Source organism: Phoca vitulina, unplaced genomic scaffold (assembly GCF_004348235.1).
Source record: "Phoca vitulina isolate PV1807 unplaced genomic scaffold, GSC_HSeal_1.0 scaffold96, whole genome shotgun sequence".
NCBI lineage: Eukaryota > Metazoa > Chordata > Mammalia > Carnivora > Phocidae > Phoca > Phoca vitulina.
The window spans coordinates 2,320,767-2,335,966 of NW_022589799.1; the positions used below are offsets into that span (position 1 = coordinate 2,320,767).

Here is a 15,200-nt window from a genome sequence, read left to right on the forward strand (position 1 = left end):
GGGGAAAAGTTTTATGTTCCCGGAGGACGGGGGTATTGGTGTGTGGGGCACGCGGGGGGAGTGGAGTTCATAGTAATCCACATTGCTACCAGTTTACCAAGCCTCGGGCCTTCTTTGAGCCTCCTGAGTATGAAGTGGATATACGTATGAGCTCCATTGCACATAGAGAAAAGTGAGACTCAGGATGGCCGAGGGATATGCAGACACACACGCTAAGTACTGGCAGGAGTAGATTGCTCTGTCTCCAAAGCCATTGTCCACAGTACCATGTGGCTTTGAATACAAGCTCCAGGTGAGGCTTAAACTTCCTATTACCTGGGTATATCTTCCTGCTGCACTGACCTGGAAACATCCATCCGAGTCCAGTGGAGGGAAGGGCTCCATGCCCAGAGGATGCCCTGACTGGGGGAAACCTCTGCTGATGCCTCCCACACCAGATCTCCTTCAGAGCTTACAGAACAACATCTTCGTAACTTCATTTTTTTCCAATACAGATTTAAGGGGAGGTGGGGAGTCAGGAAACCCAGGTTTGGGTACTAGTTTCATCATCACGACTTTGTGGCTTTTGGTCAAGTCACTGAATTTCTTTCTTCTTCTTCTTTTTTAAATATAAATTTTAGATTTTATTTATTTGAGAGAGAGAGATAGGAGCAGAGGGAGAGGGACAAGCAGACTCCGCACTGAGCTCAGAGCCCCAGGCGGGGCTCCATCTTACAACCCTGAAATCATGACCTGAGCAGAAACTCAGCTTAACCCATTGAGCCACTCAGGCGCCCCAAGTCACTGAATTTCGTTAGAACTCTGTTCCTCAACATATTAAATGGTGAGGGATGAGCTGCCAATTCCATCAACAAGGAAAGTTAGTGGGATATAGGAGATCACCTGTCGAAGTCCTACAAAAATTTGCAAGTATTGTCCTCTAGGGCTAATTATTGAACAATAATAAGCTAACAAACACATTGCCTGGCATATGGTAGACATGCAATAACCAAAAAATGAATACAAATCCCTGGCACACAAGAGCCGGGAAAAGGAAGAACTCTTTTTTTCTGGAGATGTCTCAAGATAAAAGAAAGTATTGACCAATTTTGTGGTTTGAGGAATGGGGTGGCCTTGGCTTTTTCTGGCATCTGTCAGATGAAGGAGGGGCTTTTCTCTTTTCCCAGCCTCCCCCTGTCCTCCTAATCCAACAATATTCCTCTTAACCTCTTTCCATTTACCACAGTAATTAATTCCTCTATTTTAGACTGATACAGAAATTTATCGTTTCAAAATGCTCTCAGATATAATTTCTTTAAATCTTTAGTGCCACCTTCTGAGGTATATGGAATAAATATTATTCCCATTTGGAAAATGAGTAAACTGCATGGCAACTGAATCGACTTGGCCATATTTACAAAGTTACTGGCTAAATGGATTAGAATCCAGGTGTTCTGACTCCAGTCTACTGTTTAGGCTTTGTGTACACACACACACACACACACACACACACATACACATACACACACACCCTCCTCTCCCCTTCCACCATCTCTATTTCTCACTCTCTGTTTAAAAAGAATGAGAAAATCCAGGATGTCTTCATAAATAAGGAAGCAAAATGTCCCAGTGTACTGGTGAGGAAAAAGTAGCAGGCATGCTCTTTTGAGGGCTTGCTGGCCAGGCAGATGAGAGCAGTTTGGATTTCCAGTTTAAATAGATTCTGGCTTATGGGAGACGAGATTCATTTGCCCCATCTTCTTCCTTTGTCCTCCATTCAAAAGTCAACAAATACTTGAGTGTCTGCTGTATGCAAGGTAGTGGGGTCCTCGTGCTGGAGCTTTGTGGAACATCAGACAGAGGGACTGCTAAAAAATCAAAACCCTCCAAAGTAATTTTCAGATTCCAGAACAGATGCATGTGGGCTGGAGAACCTTTCCTATTTGCTCCGTAAGATGTTACATAAATCTCTGGGTTTCTCTCTCACTAACCTGCACTGCTGCACTGTCTCGTCTTACTGTCCTGCCTCTACCTGCCCTCACTTGGCCTCCCGGGGTCCTGTTACTCACACCTCTTTCCCTGGGCCATACTCCTCCCGGGCCTATTCCTCAGCTCACTTCTCTCTCACCAGGTGAACATCATGGCACCTGAATTGGGATTTTGGATTTAGGACTATTTCCAAATACCAATTCTTAAGTGAGAAATCTGAGTGAGAATTTATGGGTGCTTTTACACATTGTCATAGCACTGTCTCCTCAGTGGGCTTGACACCATCGTACACACGAACCACAAAGATGACTCAAGCCAATGTTTCTCTTTGGTGGAGAAGATACTGGGAGGACTTGTGATGGGGTTACCTCCCTACTAGCATCACCGTGGGTAAGACACACCTGCCAGCAATTTTACTCTTCAATTGACTGTTTTAAAAGCCACTCCAAGCAAGGGAGGAAGGAAGGAGCTATCAGCGATAAGGATTGTGAGTTGCTGCTTGCAAGTTTACCGTGCAAAAACTGCTGTCCAAACAGTTGGTTAGCTAAAAACAGTGCCTCGGCTTTGTAGAGTAAATGGGACATTTGACTAGGGCATTTCAGTCTGTGGAAGAGAGGTCATTAAAAGCACATGAGACTTCAAGGGAAATGCTGTTTTTAAAGGGTAAAGATAAAGAGCCACGGATAATGTAATCAGTTCTGTAAATCTTAAGTAAAAATGTAAGTCTTTGGGGCATCTGGATGGCTCAGTTGGTTAAGCACCGGACTCTTGACTTTGGCTCAGGTCATGATCTCAGGTCATGAAATCGTGCCCGAGTTGGGCTCCGCGCCGGCTGTGCAGCCTGCTTGGGATTCTCTCCCTCTCCCTCTGCCCCTCCCCGCAACTCACACGCGTGCATGCCCGGGTTCTCTGTCTCTAAAAAAATACTTAAAAAATTATTAAAAAATGTATGTAAGTCTTTGATCCTTAATAAAGAAATGCCAACTTCTGGCATCAAACATCCTGAGGGTAAGGCTCACTTTTTAGATTTCTTGGTATTGTTAGTTGAGTAGGCACAATGGAAGCAGGCAAATAATAGGAGGAATGATATAAGAAAAGTCTCTGTTCCTTTTTTTCCTTTTTTTAAAAAGATTTATTTTAGAGAGAGCGAGTGAGGGAGGGTGAGTGTGGGGGGAGGGGCAGAGGGAGAGGCAGAGAATCTCAAGCGGACTCCCCGATGAGCAGGGAGCCCAAGGCAGGGCTCGATGCCTCCACCCTGAGATCATGACCTGAGCTGAAATCAAGAGTTGGTTGCTTAACCGACTGAGCCACCCAGGCACCCCGAAAAGTCTCTGTTCTTATTATTCTTATTCCAAAGAATTACCTTGCCAAGAGGAAGGGAAGCACAGGTAATCCTGCTTGGAGGGAGGTTTCTGTTTATTTGAAAAAACTATGTAACTCATAAAATGCTGCAATTAAAATAATGTGTCCCCAAGTGAAGGCAGTCTCACTTTTTTATTATAAAAAAGGGAAAAATTTGTAAAAATGTACCTAAAAATGACCCACAAAAAAAAAAAAAAAAGGAATTTAGATCTTAGCTCTTAGCTAAAATATGGACACAGTCTTAGGGCTTCACATGAGTATGAGTTAAAGAAACAATGGAGAAAAGGGAGAGGGAATGGGGAAAAGGGAGATGGATAGAATGACCTTTATTTTTTCCCTTATTTCTTGAGCTGCTGATTAGTGCAGTGGGAGGGTTGACAGGAATCCGATCTTTCTGTATAGTGATTTTGTATCCCCAGGTTGGAGACAGGAATCAATCTTATTGTCTATTATTAGTGTTTGCAATGTTCTAAGTGCTTTATATGTATTACCAAATTCTTATAATCCTATGAGGATGGTACTTTATTACTCTCATTTTTTCAAAAGGTTTATTTATTTTAGAGACAGAGTGGGCAAGCGGGGAGAGGGGCAGAGGGAGAGGGATGGAGAGAGAGTGGGAGAGAGAGAAGCCAACTCCCCACTGAGCACGGAGCCCAATTCAGGGCTCAATCTCACGACCCTGAGATCATGACCTAAGCTAAAATCAAGAGTTGGCTGCTTAACTGACTGAGCCACCCAGGTGCCCCTATTACTCTTATTTTACAGATGAGGACACTGAGCCACAAGGAGACTAAATAGCATTCCCAAAGCCTGATAACTGTGACAGACTGGAACTTAGGCTATCTGAGGCTAGAGAATATTTTATGTTCAACATAAAAAGAAGGTTAAAAAATATATAAAGGACTTACAGAGAACCAGGGCAGGATTGTGCTGTGGTGTTTTTGCTGATTCAAGGATGCCATAACTTCCTGGCATTAGCGACATCACCACTTTCCACTGCTTTCAAGAGAATCGAAATTGACACCAGAATTTATCATTTGCCTTGACATACTTTAAATATCCTTTGGATAGAAGCAATGCCTTCTCTATGTTTGGTGTAAAGCCAGCTCATGCCTCGTCTCATGAATTCCCATAAATAGTTATTAACCCCAAAGAAATAAAAACTTGTATCTTTTCACAAAATGGATTTTTATTGTAGTCATCCATGGTTTCTCAGTGCCACAAAAAACTGCAATGTAGGAACAATTTTTGGATGGTTCTTTACAGAAACATGATGAGTTTTCAAAAAATGAGGTGTGCAGGAATGTGGTTAATGAAAAGTAAAAGGGGTCAAGAGAAGAGAGGATGTGTAGCGTGTGCATCAGATGATTACTTTTTAAACTCCTCTGAGCTCTGATACCCCTTTTCTTAAGTACGATCCCAACAGAATTCATCAGAAACTGAAGTGATTGTGCTGTCAAATACAAGGAATACATCTGTTTATTTAATACGGAAACCATGAGAAAAGTGGGTTGGGATGGGCATAGACTTATTCTCAACTCATCACTGGGAGTCTTGGTGTCTGTGCCAACAGTTCAGGAATTAGCAGGCTACTTGGAGATGGGTTATAACGACAAGCACAAAACCCAAGGCTCTTCTCCAACATCTCTGGCCAGCAAGGAAGGCCTGCAGAGAGCCTAGAGGGGAAGTCGCGCCATTCTCTTCACCTCGCCATCACCATTTCATCTTCTGCTTGCTGACCTCGATGGAACTTGAGAGCTCTCCCTGCTTCGGCTGTGCAGTCCAGAAGCCAGAACTTCCTCTAGGAAACTGAGCAGTAGATTTGAGGTTACTCAAAGGAAAAAAAAAGCATCTCCAAAAACAGAGTATCTCGCCCATGACATGTAACTGGCTAAAGGATGGCATGATTAGTATGCAAGGAGTACTGGTCTGCTGTTTGGGTGCAGAAGAGGAGCATCAGTTGAACGCTCAAACATCCGGACTAGAAGGAGCGCCCCTTAGTGCTCTTCCCCAGGGTTCTCACTAACCTGGAAGATCTGTTAAGACTGAGTTTCCAATTTGAAATTTCTAGTTAGGAACCCAGTTTTTTTTTTTTAATTTTATCTATCTATCTATCTATCTATCTATCTATCTATCTATCTATCTATCTAGAAGAGATAGCACAAGTGGCGAGAGGAGTAGAAAAGGAGGTGGAGGGAGGGGGAAAAATCTCAAGCAGACTCCATGCTGAGTGTGGATCCTGATGCGGGGCTGGATCTCATGACCCTGAGATCATGACCTGAGCTGAAATCAAGAGTCTGACGCTTAACTGACTGAGTCCCCCAGGTGCCCCAGAACCCAGAATTTTTAAGGGCAAGGCTACCATACATTAATTGAGAACTGTGTTACATCAGCACCTCTTATTTGACTCTTAAAATGGCCTCAGAACATGGACTGTGCCTCTAGTCTCCTCTGCAGCTAGGGGACTCTGCAAAGTGGCACCAGAGTTGATTTTCTAAAACACAGATGATATCCCATTGCATACTTTCACCTCATCAGCCTTAAAACCTTTCTTTTTAATACCCATCACCAGGCTAACCCATCCCCCCACCCCCTCCCCTCTAGAACCCTCAGTTTGTTTCTCAGAGTCCATCGTCTCTCATGGTTCATCTCCCCCTCTGATTTCCCTCCCTTCATTTTTCCCTTCCGACACGTATTGAATGGAGCACTGGGTGTTATACGCAAACAATGAATCACGGAACACTACAACAAAAACTAATGATGTAATGTATGGTGATTAACATAATAAAATAAAATAAAAAAAATAAAACCTTTCTTTGCTTACAGAACAATGTACAGATTAAAATTCAAGGCCCTTCATAATGTATCCTCATAATAACTAATACTTGTATTTATTTTGTTCTGAGGACCGTTTTAAGCCACATGTGTATGTGTATATGTATGTGTGAAGTAGATGCTATTATTCTCATTTTAGAGATGACGAAACCAAGCTATAGAGGTGAAGTGACTTGCCAAGTTCACCACAGCCAGTAAGTGGCTTAGCTGGGATTCAAACCCAGGCCCTGGAACCTGCGCCCTTGGGCCCCACGCACAGTGCCGCTTGTCCGCCCAGCAGCGTCCAGCCATTTGCTCTCCCCTAAACACCTCCTGAGCTTTCCCACCTGTATGCTGTGCTCTTCTGTCCTGTGTCTGAAACGACAGACAGCCCTTCTTTGATGAAATCCTTTTTATCCTTTAAGGCTGACGATTAAAAGTCACCTTTTCTGTGAAGACTTCTCAAACGTCTTCAGGCTGCATGGATCCCTCCCATCACTATAACCCTCACTGTTCTACTGCTATTTGGGCTCCGTGTTGTTCTTCACCAGGTACCCTCTCTATTATTGCTGCCACACTAGACGGTGAGCTGCTCAGGGCGCGTCTAGGCCTTCTTCAGCTTGGATCTGCAGGGCTTAGCACATAGGCTGATATCTAGTAGGGACCCAATAATGGTGTACTGAATAAATGAGCTCATCAAGATAGCTACGCATGGGGGTGCCTGGGTGGTGCAGTCGGTTAAGCACCCAACTCTTGGTTTCGGCTCAGGTCATGATCTCGCGGTCGTGGGATCGAGCCCCGAGCTGGGCTCTGCACTCAGCTTGGAGTCTGTTTCAAATTCTCTCTCCCTCTCCCTCCTGCTCACACTCTCTCTCTCTCTCAAATAAATGAAGTCTTAAAAAAAAAAGATAAAATAGCTACACATTGGCAAGAGAGCCTTCGCTATGATACAGGCGTTTGGGGGCAGTATGGTAAGTGTGCCGCAGTCACTCTCAGGAGCCAGATCTGTAGGGAGGGTTAGAGGGGTGACCAGGTACCTTATCATTGCCATCGTTTTGCAGTTTTAGACCTGGCAGATTCTGGACTTGGAGGATTTAAATTCCAAACTCCTTTGCAAAAGAAAAAAAATGATGAAGTAGAGGGAAATGAGTAGAAGCTAAATTTATTTATTCCCCTACTGAAATCCAGGCACCTCTGTCTGGCCTGGGCTTTTGGCCAGTTGGACTGGAGACACTTGGAGGGCAGAAAACAAGTGTCATGAGGCAGCATTGCTTTTTTGAAAGATAACACAAGAAGTCTTTGATCAGTGACTTATAGTAAGAATGAAACAAATGTGCTGGGAAACCCTACAGGAATTTATCAGGTGATCTTTGCTTCGCTTCAGACTCTGCAACCAGTGCAAAGGAAAGAAGTAACTTAACTGAAATTATACTTCAAGCTCCTCCTCTGTGTATCAACAAGACCCCACATTCTTGACTGCAAAGAGAAAATACTATTTATATTTGCCAAGTCTAATTTTGTTTCCTAGGGCCATTGTGACTTTCTAAAAAGTATCTATTTGAGGACTTTGATGAGTCACAGCAGAATGCTTTCAAAATTATGGGCGATGAACATATTGGTATCTATACCCCAAATTTTGACTATGTTTAAAAACAACAACAACAAAAGAATGATTTTTGTTTTCTAGCTTTTTTTTTTTGCATATAGAGATTTATTTAAATTCAATTAGCCGACATATAGTATATCATTAGTTTTTGATATAGTGTTCATTGATTCATTAGTTGCATATAACAATCAGTGCTCATCAGATCACGTGCCCTCCTTAATGCCCACCACCCAGTTACCCCATCCCCCCATCTACCTCCCTTCCACAACCCTCAGTTTGTTTCCCACAGTCAAGAGTCTCTCACGGTTTGTCTCCCTCTCTGATTTCTTCCCATTCGGTTTTCCCTCTCTTCCCCTATGATCCTCGGATCTAGCTTTGTTTTAAATCAATTTCACTTGAGAAGCAAACTCAAAAATTCCCTTCTCCTGTGATATCATAATCTAATTCAATTCAGCTCAGTTCAATTTAACAAGTGTTTTACTGAACATTCATTATCAAGCAGGCACTGAGCTAGGTGTACAAAGGAACACTTGTTATGCTTCCTACCTTTAAGGGACTCTTAGAGACAGATACACAATCACAACTCAATGTGAGACAACATATAAACAAAGATGGTACCAGGAGCTAACGGAGGGGATTAATGCTACTGCTTGTCTTGGTTTGTGCTGTCATCATTCACAACTTTATGGAGAGAAGCCAGGTGGGCAGAGAAAAAGCCCTGATTTTATTTTATTTTATTAATTTATTTACTTAGAGGTGGGGAGAGGCAGAGGGAAAGGGAGAGAATCTTAAGCAGGTGCCCAACATGGAGCCTGATGTGGGGCTCGATCTCACAACCCTGAAATCATGATCTGAGCCAAAATCAAGAGTCCACCACTGCACCAACTGAGCCACCCAGGCGCCCCAAGAGACCTGATTTTAAAAAGTCAACCCCAAGGGTCACCTGGGGGGCTCAGTCGGTGAAGCGTCTGACTCATGATTTTGGCTCAGGTCATGATTGCATGGGTCCTGAGACTGATCCTGGTCTGGCTCCGCGCTCAGTGGGGGAATCTGTTTGAGATTCTCTCCCCCTCTCTCCCAACTTGCGCCCATATGCGCACGCACTCTCTCAAATATATAAATAAATCTTAAAAAAAAAAAAAAGTCAACCTCAAAAACTCTTGTATCATGCATTGGAAAAAGAGTTTCTTCACTTTTCAGTCTTTGGTAAGGAACTGGAGACTAACACTCAAAGGATTTTAGATTGTAATTACTAAAGTAATTGGTTGAACAACTGTGCTTCTAAACAAAGCTGTATAAGACTATATCTATCTATCTATCTATCTAATCACTTATATCTTCCTCTTTTTTTCACTCTATTCCACAGACAGAAGTTATGAGTTTCTTCATAATAAAAAACCAAAGACACCAAAGGAAGCTAGAATCGAATGTGAAGTGGTAAATGAAACAAAATGAATAGAATTTACAGGAAGCGGGAGCCTAGAAAAAGACTTCGTGGAAAATAATGAGAAAAAACCCCCCAAATATTTGTGTTAATGGAGTAATAATCTTCTAATTACAGCCAAACACTTAGCTGGAGACGCTGCAACATAGGAGTGGGTGAGAGAGAAGGATATGATGGAGCATTTAACAGCCCAGAGCACTGACAAGCCCTCTCCATGTCCACTGCTTACAGCTGTCGGAGTGGCCGTTGTGTCTCGTACCTCTGCTTTTGCACACACTATTCCCTCCGTCTGGAAGGCTGCCCCATCCCTTCCGTACTTTATCTGAACTGTGCATCTGTTACAACTCAACTCTCACATTATCAATCCTCTAGAAATTCATTTGCCTATATTTCTTTTTCCACATAAGCCTATAAGCTTTTTGAGGACACAAGTAATACAAGAATACATTCTTCTGGCAAAAGTTTTAAATAGTACACATAGAGCTCAAGGCTCCTGGATCTTTCTTCTCCGCATTGCTCTTTCCAGAGGTAACAATTTGATTAACAAATATTTATTAACTGCCTACTATGTGCCAGGCACTGCTCTAGCAGCTATAAATACAGCAATAAGCAAAGTAAAAAAAAAATTCTTCCCTCATGGGATTTATATTCCAATGGGAGAAGGGGAAGGTAAATGAAATTAGTAAGTAAAAAGTAATAATAACATAACAGTAATAAGAATGGTGAGCTCATATCACTGTATGCGAGGTTCTCATTAGATAAAAACGATCCCACTTTAAAAAGAAATGGAGGCTCAGAGAAGCCAAGGTCTTACATCTTGAAAGTGCCAGAGTCGGGATACAAAGCCAGGCATCTGCCTCCAGAGTTTGCTCTCCTAAGCACGACGCAGCATTGCCTCTCTACAGTACGTGAGATGAACAAAGTGCTTTGGAGAAAAATACAGCAGGTTTGAAAAAGAGTTGGAGTGGTGCTGGTGGTGTGAGATTTTAAATCCTGTGGTCAAGGAAGGCCTCACTGAGAAACTGACATCTGAGCCAAGACCTGAATGAGGCAAGGGAAGGTATCTGGGGGAAGGGCAAGTGCAAAGGGACCAAGGCCGGGTGTGTTCAGGGAACAGAGGGGAGGCCAGTGTGGCTGGAGTGAAGTAATTAAGGTATTGGGTAGTAAGATATAAGACTGGAGATGTTAAGGAAGGGGATGGAGGGGAGTATGAAGATGAGATCACGTGAGGCCTGGTAGCTTATTGTAAGGATTTTGATTTTTACTCTGAGTAAGATGGGTAACCCCTGGAGGCTTTTGTGCAGAGATGAGACTTGCCCTGAGTGACCTGGGCATGTCTCTATCACTAGACAGATCCCTAGAGTGACCCAGAGAACAGACTGTAGGGTTAAGGGTTAAGGGTGAGGCAATTGTAACAATCCAGGCGGGAAATGGTGGTATCATGGACTAGGACAGCAGTAGTGAGAGGTGTCAGATTCTGGACATATTCTGAAGGAAAGGATCATAAGATTTACTGATGAATCAGGATGTAGGGCAGTCAAGAAAACACCAAGGTTTTGGCCTACGTAACTAGAAGGATGGATATGCAATTAACTGAGATGGAAAGTCTGAGGGAGGACCGTGTTTAGAAAGATATATCAGAAGCTTGGTCTTGATCATGTTAAATATGGGTAATTAGACATTCAAATAGAAGTGTCAAGTAGACAGCTGAATATACAAATCTGGAGTTTGGGGGAGAAGTTCAGACTAGAAACAGTGGTTCTTAATGGGGAGGGGTGTGAGAGAGATGTGATTTTATCCCCAGGGGACATCTGGCAATGTCTGGAAACATTTTTGGTTGTCGTAACTGGTGGAATGCCACCAGCATCCACTATGTAGAAGCCAGGGATGTTGCTGAACATCCTACAATGCACAGGACAGTTCACCGCAACAAAGAATTATCTGGTCCCAAACACTAATAGTGCTGAGGCTGAAAAACTCTGGATGAGAGATATAAATTTAGGAGTCAGTAGCAGACAGATTTTAAAGCCATGAGCCTGGATGAGATTGCCAAGGAAGTGGGTATAGATAGAGAAGAAGAGAGGTGGTCTAAGGACAGAGTTCCAGGGATTCCCAAAATAGGAGAAATGAACAAAAGTGACAGAGAAGGAATGGCCAGTGAGGTAGGAAGAACAGGAGACTATAGTTTCTGGAAGCTAAGAGATGAAGGTGTTTCCAAGGGAAGAGACTGAACAACTGCATCGAATGTTGCTCACAGGTCAAGTAAAATGAATGCTAAAAGCTAACTCTGGGGTTAGCCATGTGGAGGTCCCTGGGGACCATAGCAAGAACAATTCCAGAGAGCAATGGGGTGAAAGCCTGAACAGATCGAGGCTTAAAAGAATATGTGGGTTCAAGAGAATATGAAGGAGAGGAATCAGAGACAATGATTAGAAACAATTCTTCAAGAATTTTTGCTACAAAAGAGAACAGAGAAATGATATGGAACCTGGAAAGAGATAGGAGGCTAATAGAGGGTTTTTAAAGGCGGGGTAAAAGTCAGTATGTTTCTATGCTTCTATGAATGATCCACTAGCATGGGAAAAACTGATTGAGGAGAGAGGAGTCAATTTGGAGTGATATCCTGGAGTAGGTGAGGGATGAGACCTGGTGCCTACCTGGGGGTGAGCTAGGCTACGAACACTGGTCCCAGGGGATGGGACAGATGGCAGAGGGGGTGGTGGCAGTGAGAGCTTGGGGAGTTCTCTTCTAATGGCTTCTCTTACCAGTTAATGTACATCTTGAGTAATATCTTTTTGATCTGTGTATCCGCAGTAAAAAATAGATGCTGCATTTAGAGTTTGCTGAGTGAATACCTGAATCAGACATGTATTTCTATTTTATTTTATTTATGTGAGAGAGAGCGAGAGAGCACGAGTGAGAGAGCACAAGCAGGGGGAGTGGCAGGGAGAGGGAGAAGCAGGCTCCCCACTGAGCAGGGAGCCCGAGGTGGGACATGATCTTGGGACTTCAGGATCATGACCTGAGCCAGACAGATGCTTAACTGCAAAGGGACCTGAGCCACCCAGGCACCCCCAGATTCATATTTTTTTAAAAAGTTAAGACCTTATCTTAAATGTCACCTGTCATGCTAAACATTTTCTAAATATCCAACAGCAATTTTATCAGGAGCAAAGAAAACCATTGGCATTCAAGCACCGATGTCTGAAAATAGTAGGAATCTTATATACAGCTCTTCACTGGATATATGATTTACCCATAAAGAACTTCTCATTATTTCTCAAATGTGCTGTTCCTCTTTTTTTTTTTTTTAAGTTCCTGTCCTTAACTATGCTGTTTCCTTATCCCTGACTGCTCTTCCTATGGAAATCCAACTTATTCTTTAAGGTCTAGCTCAGATGCTATCTCCTCTGTGAAGTATTTCCTGATTACTTTGCCTGAATTAATTATTTCTATTTAGGACATATTTTACTTAAATTACATGCATTAACACTTCTCAAAATTCAAAAAAATTTTTTTATTTAAATCCAATTAATTAACATAGAATTTATTATTAGTTTCAGAGGCAGAGGTCAGTGATTCATCAGTCTCATATAACACCCAGTGCTCATTACATCACATGCCCTCCTTAATGTCCATCACTCAGTTACCCCATCCCCCCACCCCTGCTCTCCAGCAACCCTCAGTTTGTTTCCTATGATTAAGAGTCTCTTATGGTTTCTCTCCCTCTCTGATTTCATCTTGTTTTATTCTTCCCTTTCTTCCCCTATGATACTGTTTTATCTCTTAAATTCCATATATGAGTGAGATCATATAATTGTCTTTCTCTGATTGACTTATTTCGCTTAGCATAATACCCTCTAGTTCCATCCACGTTGTTGCAAATGGCAAGATTTCATTTTTTGATGGCTGCATAATATTCCATTGTGTGTGTGTGTATATCTTCTTTATCCATTCATCCTGTTGATGGACATCTGGGCTCTTTCCATAGTTCGGCTACTGTGGACATTCCTGCTATAAATATTGGGGTGCAAGTGCCCCTTCGGATCACTACATTTTTATCTTTGGGGTAAATAGCCAGTAACACTTCACAAATTTTTGTACCTGAAAACCCCTAACAACAGAAAAGAATGAATTTACTATTATTATTTTTTAAGTAGGTTCCATGCCCAATGTGGGGCTTGAACTCACGACCCTGAGATCAAAAGCCACATGCTCTACCAACTGAGCCAGCCAGGCACCCCTGAATTTATTAGTCTCAAGGGTATAGTCCAAATTGGTTTACCACCTTACATCTTTCTTTGAGGTCTGGTATTTTGTTTTTTAAAACTCCATAAAAATTTTGTTATTTTTCATAAAAGGACCTTTTAAATTTTGATATAAACATATTTTAAGGTAGTAATCAGTTATTTAATTCTACCTCTGAACATCTCCCCAAAGTATAAGAAAATGGACTCTCCAAAAGATGTGTCATGTTTATTTTGTGCTTTTTTGTGTCCCTGGGACTAATTATATCCTGATTTGAGAAATACAAAATTTTTTGATCCCCCTCCACTGGACCATACGATCATCAAAGATAAGGACATCTTATTTTCTTTGAATTTTAGACGCTGACTTGAATAATACCGTGTATAAAGCAGCTACTCAAGAAATATTTTTCCTTGTGCTCCCAAACAATATAATCATAACCTCCGTCAATATTGTGGCTCACATTTCCTCTTGCTGCTCTTTGATAGAAGCAATAATAGTAAACAAGACAAGACTAAACTAAACAAAAAGCCAACAACTTAAAGGTAGATGGACAGGTGAATGGAGAAGTAAACTGTGGTATGTTCACACAATAAAATGTTACATAACACTGAAAAATGAGTGAACAGAGGTTATATGGTACAATATAGATGAATCTTAGAAGCAATGTTGAGTGAAAAAAAATGAAACCATTTTTTATAAAGCTCAAAAATAAGCAAAGCTAAATAATGCATTGTTTAGAAACATATAGATAAGCAATAAAAATCTCCCACCAAAGCAAGGGAACTAAACACAAGATGTAGCGTAGTGCTTACCTGTTGTAGGGAGGTAAGGGATGTAATTGGAGAGGAATACAAACAGATCCATGTTATTGGCAATTTTCTAGTTCTTGGGTTATGTGAAGGATTCAAGAGTGTTCATTATATTATTATACCTTCTAACTTGTATGTTACATACATTTATTTATAAATATAAAAACATATTAAAATACAATAAAGGGGAAAAAAAGCTGAATGGGTTTCTTTACTCTGGAGTTTCTCAGAATCTTCAACACACTAATGTGAATTGTGACTTTCCAAGAGAAGGATGCAGTATTTTCTAAACTTAGTTGGCTATAGAATCCTTTTTTAAGGCGCTACCTATCAACACCCAACAAATACCAAACACATTTTCTATAGGACAGACCTTAGGAAACACTGAATTAAGACATAAAATATTTCCTTGATTATAAACCAGTTCCACTGAGGTTACTTTGTCCTACGACACTTTCTGACAAACAATGTACTGCCTACTAAAAAATGTAGCTACTCCTTCCCATTTCCCACCTTAGTACTGGACACGTGACTTATAAAAACAAAACAAAACAAAACAAAACAAAACAAAACAAAAAGCCAAGCAAAAGAAAACAAACAAAAAGGAGCCCTTGGCTTTATTTCTTCTCCCACTGAGAAGAAACAGGACAAAAAAGCAAGCAATGGGATTCTGCATGTATCCAGCACTGTGCATGTATCATTCACTGGAGCGCGTGTGAAGAGGAAGTGTTACCCTCTTAGTCCACAGGGCACAAGATGGACTCCTCAGGGACAGAACTGCCTGTAATATCACTTACATGGAGGTCTGAAAGGAGGTTATCATCTGAAAACAAAAAGAGCTAGAGATGTATTTTCTCACCACTGGGAACATTCAAGACCACATCAATCTGTCAGAGCCACCACAACTATAGGAGTAGAATGGTGACCACCATAAAAAATGCAAGAA

At 41.7% G+C, this 15,200-nt stretch overlaps 1 protein-coding gene and 1 non-coding gene across 3 annotated transcripts in view; both read right to left on the reverse strand.

Moving 5' to 3' along the window:
- Positions 1 to 4,499: 4,499 nt before the first annotated feature.
- VPS45 (vacuolar protein sorting 45 homolog) overlaps positions 4,500 to 15,200 on the reverse strand; it is a 66,937-nt gene continuing 56,236 nt past the window's right edge. For both annotated transcript variants that reach the window (XM_032397036.1, XM_032397035.1), the window contains one exon: positions 4,500 to 5,139. In XM_032397036.1, coding sequence (XP_032252927.1) covers positions 5,052 to 5,139 — 88 coding nt within the window. In that variant the 3' untranslated portion in view covers positions 4,500 to 5,051. The remainder of the gene's footprint in view (positions 5,140 to 15,200) is intronic.
- On the reverse strand, positions 13,361 to 13,433 carry TRNAK-UUU. Its single transcript has one exon. It is a non-coding gene; the product is annotated as a tRNA-Lys (tRNA).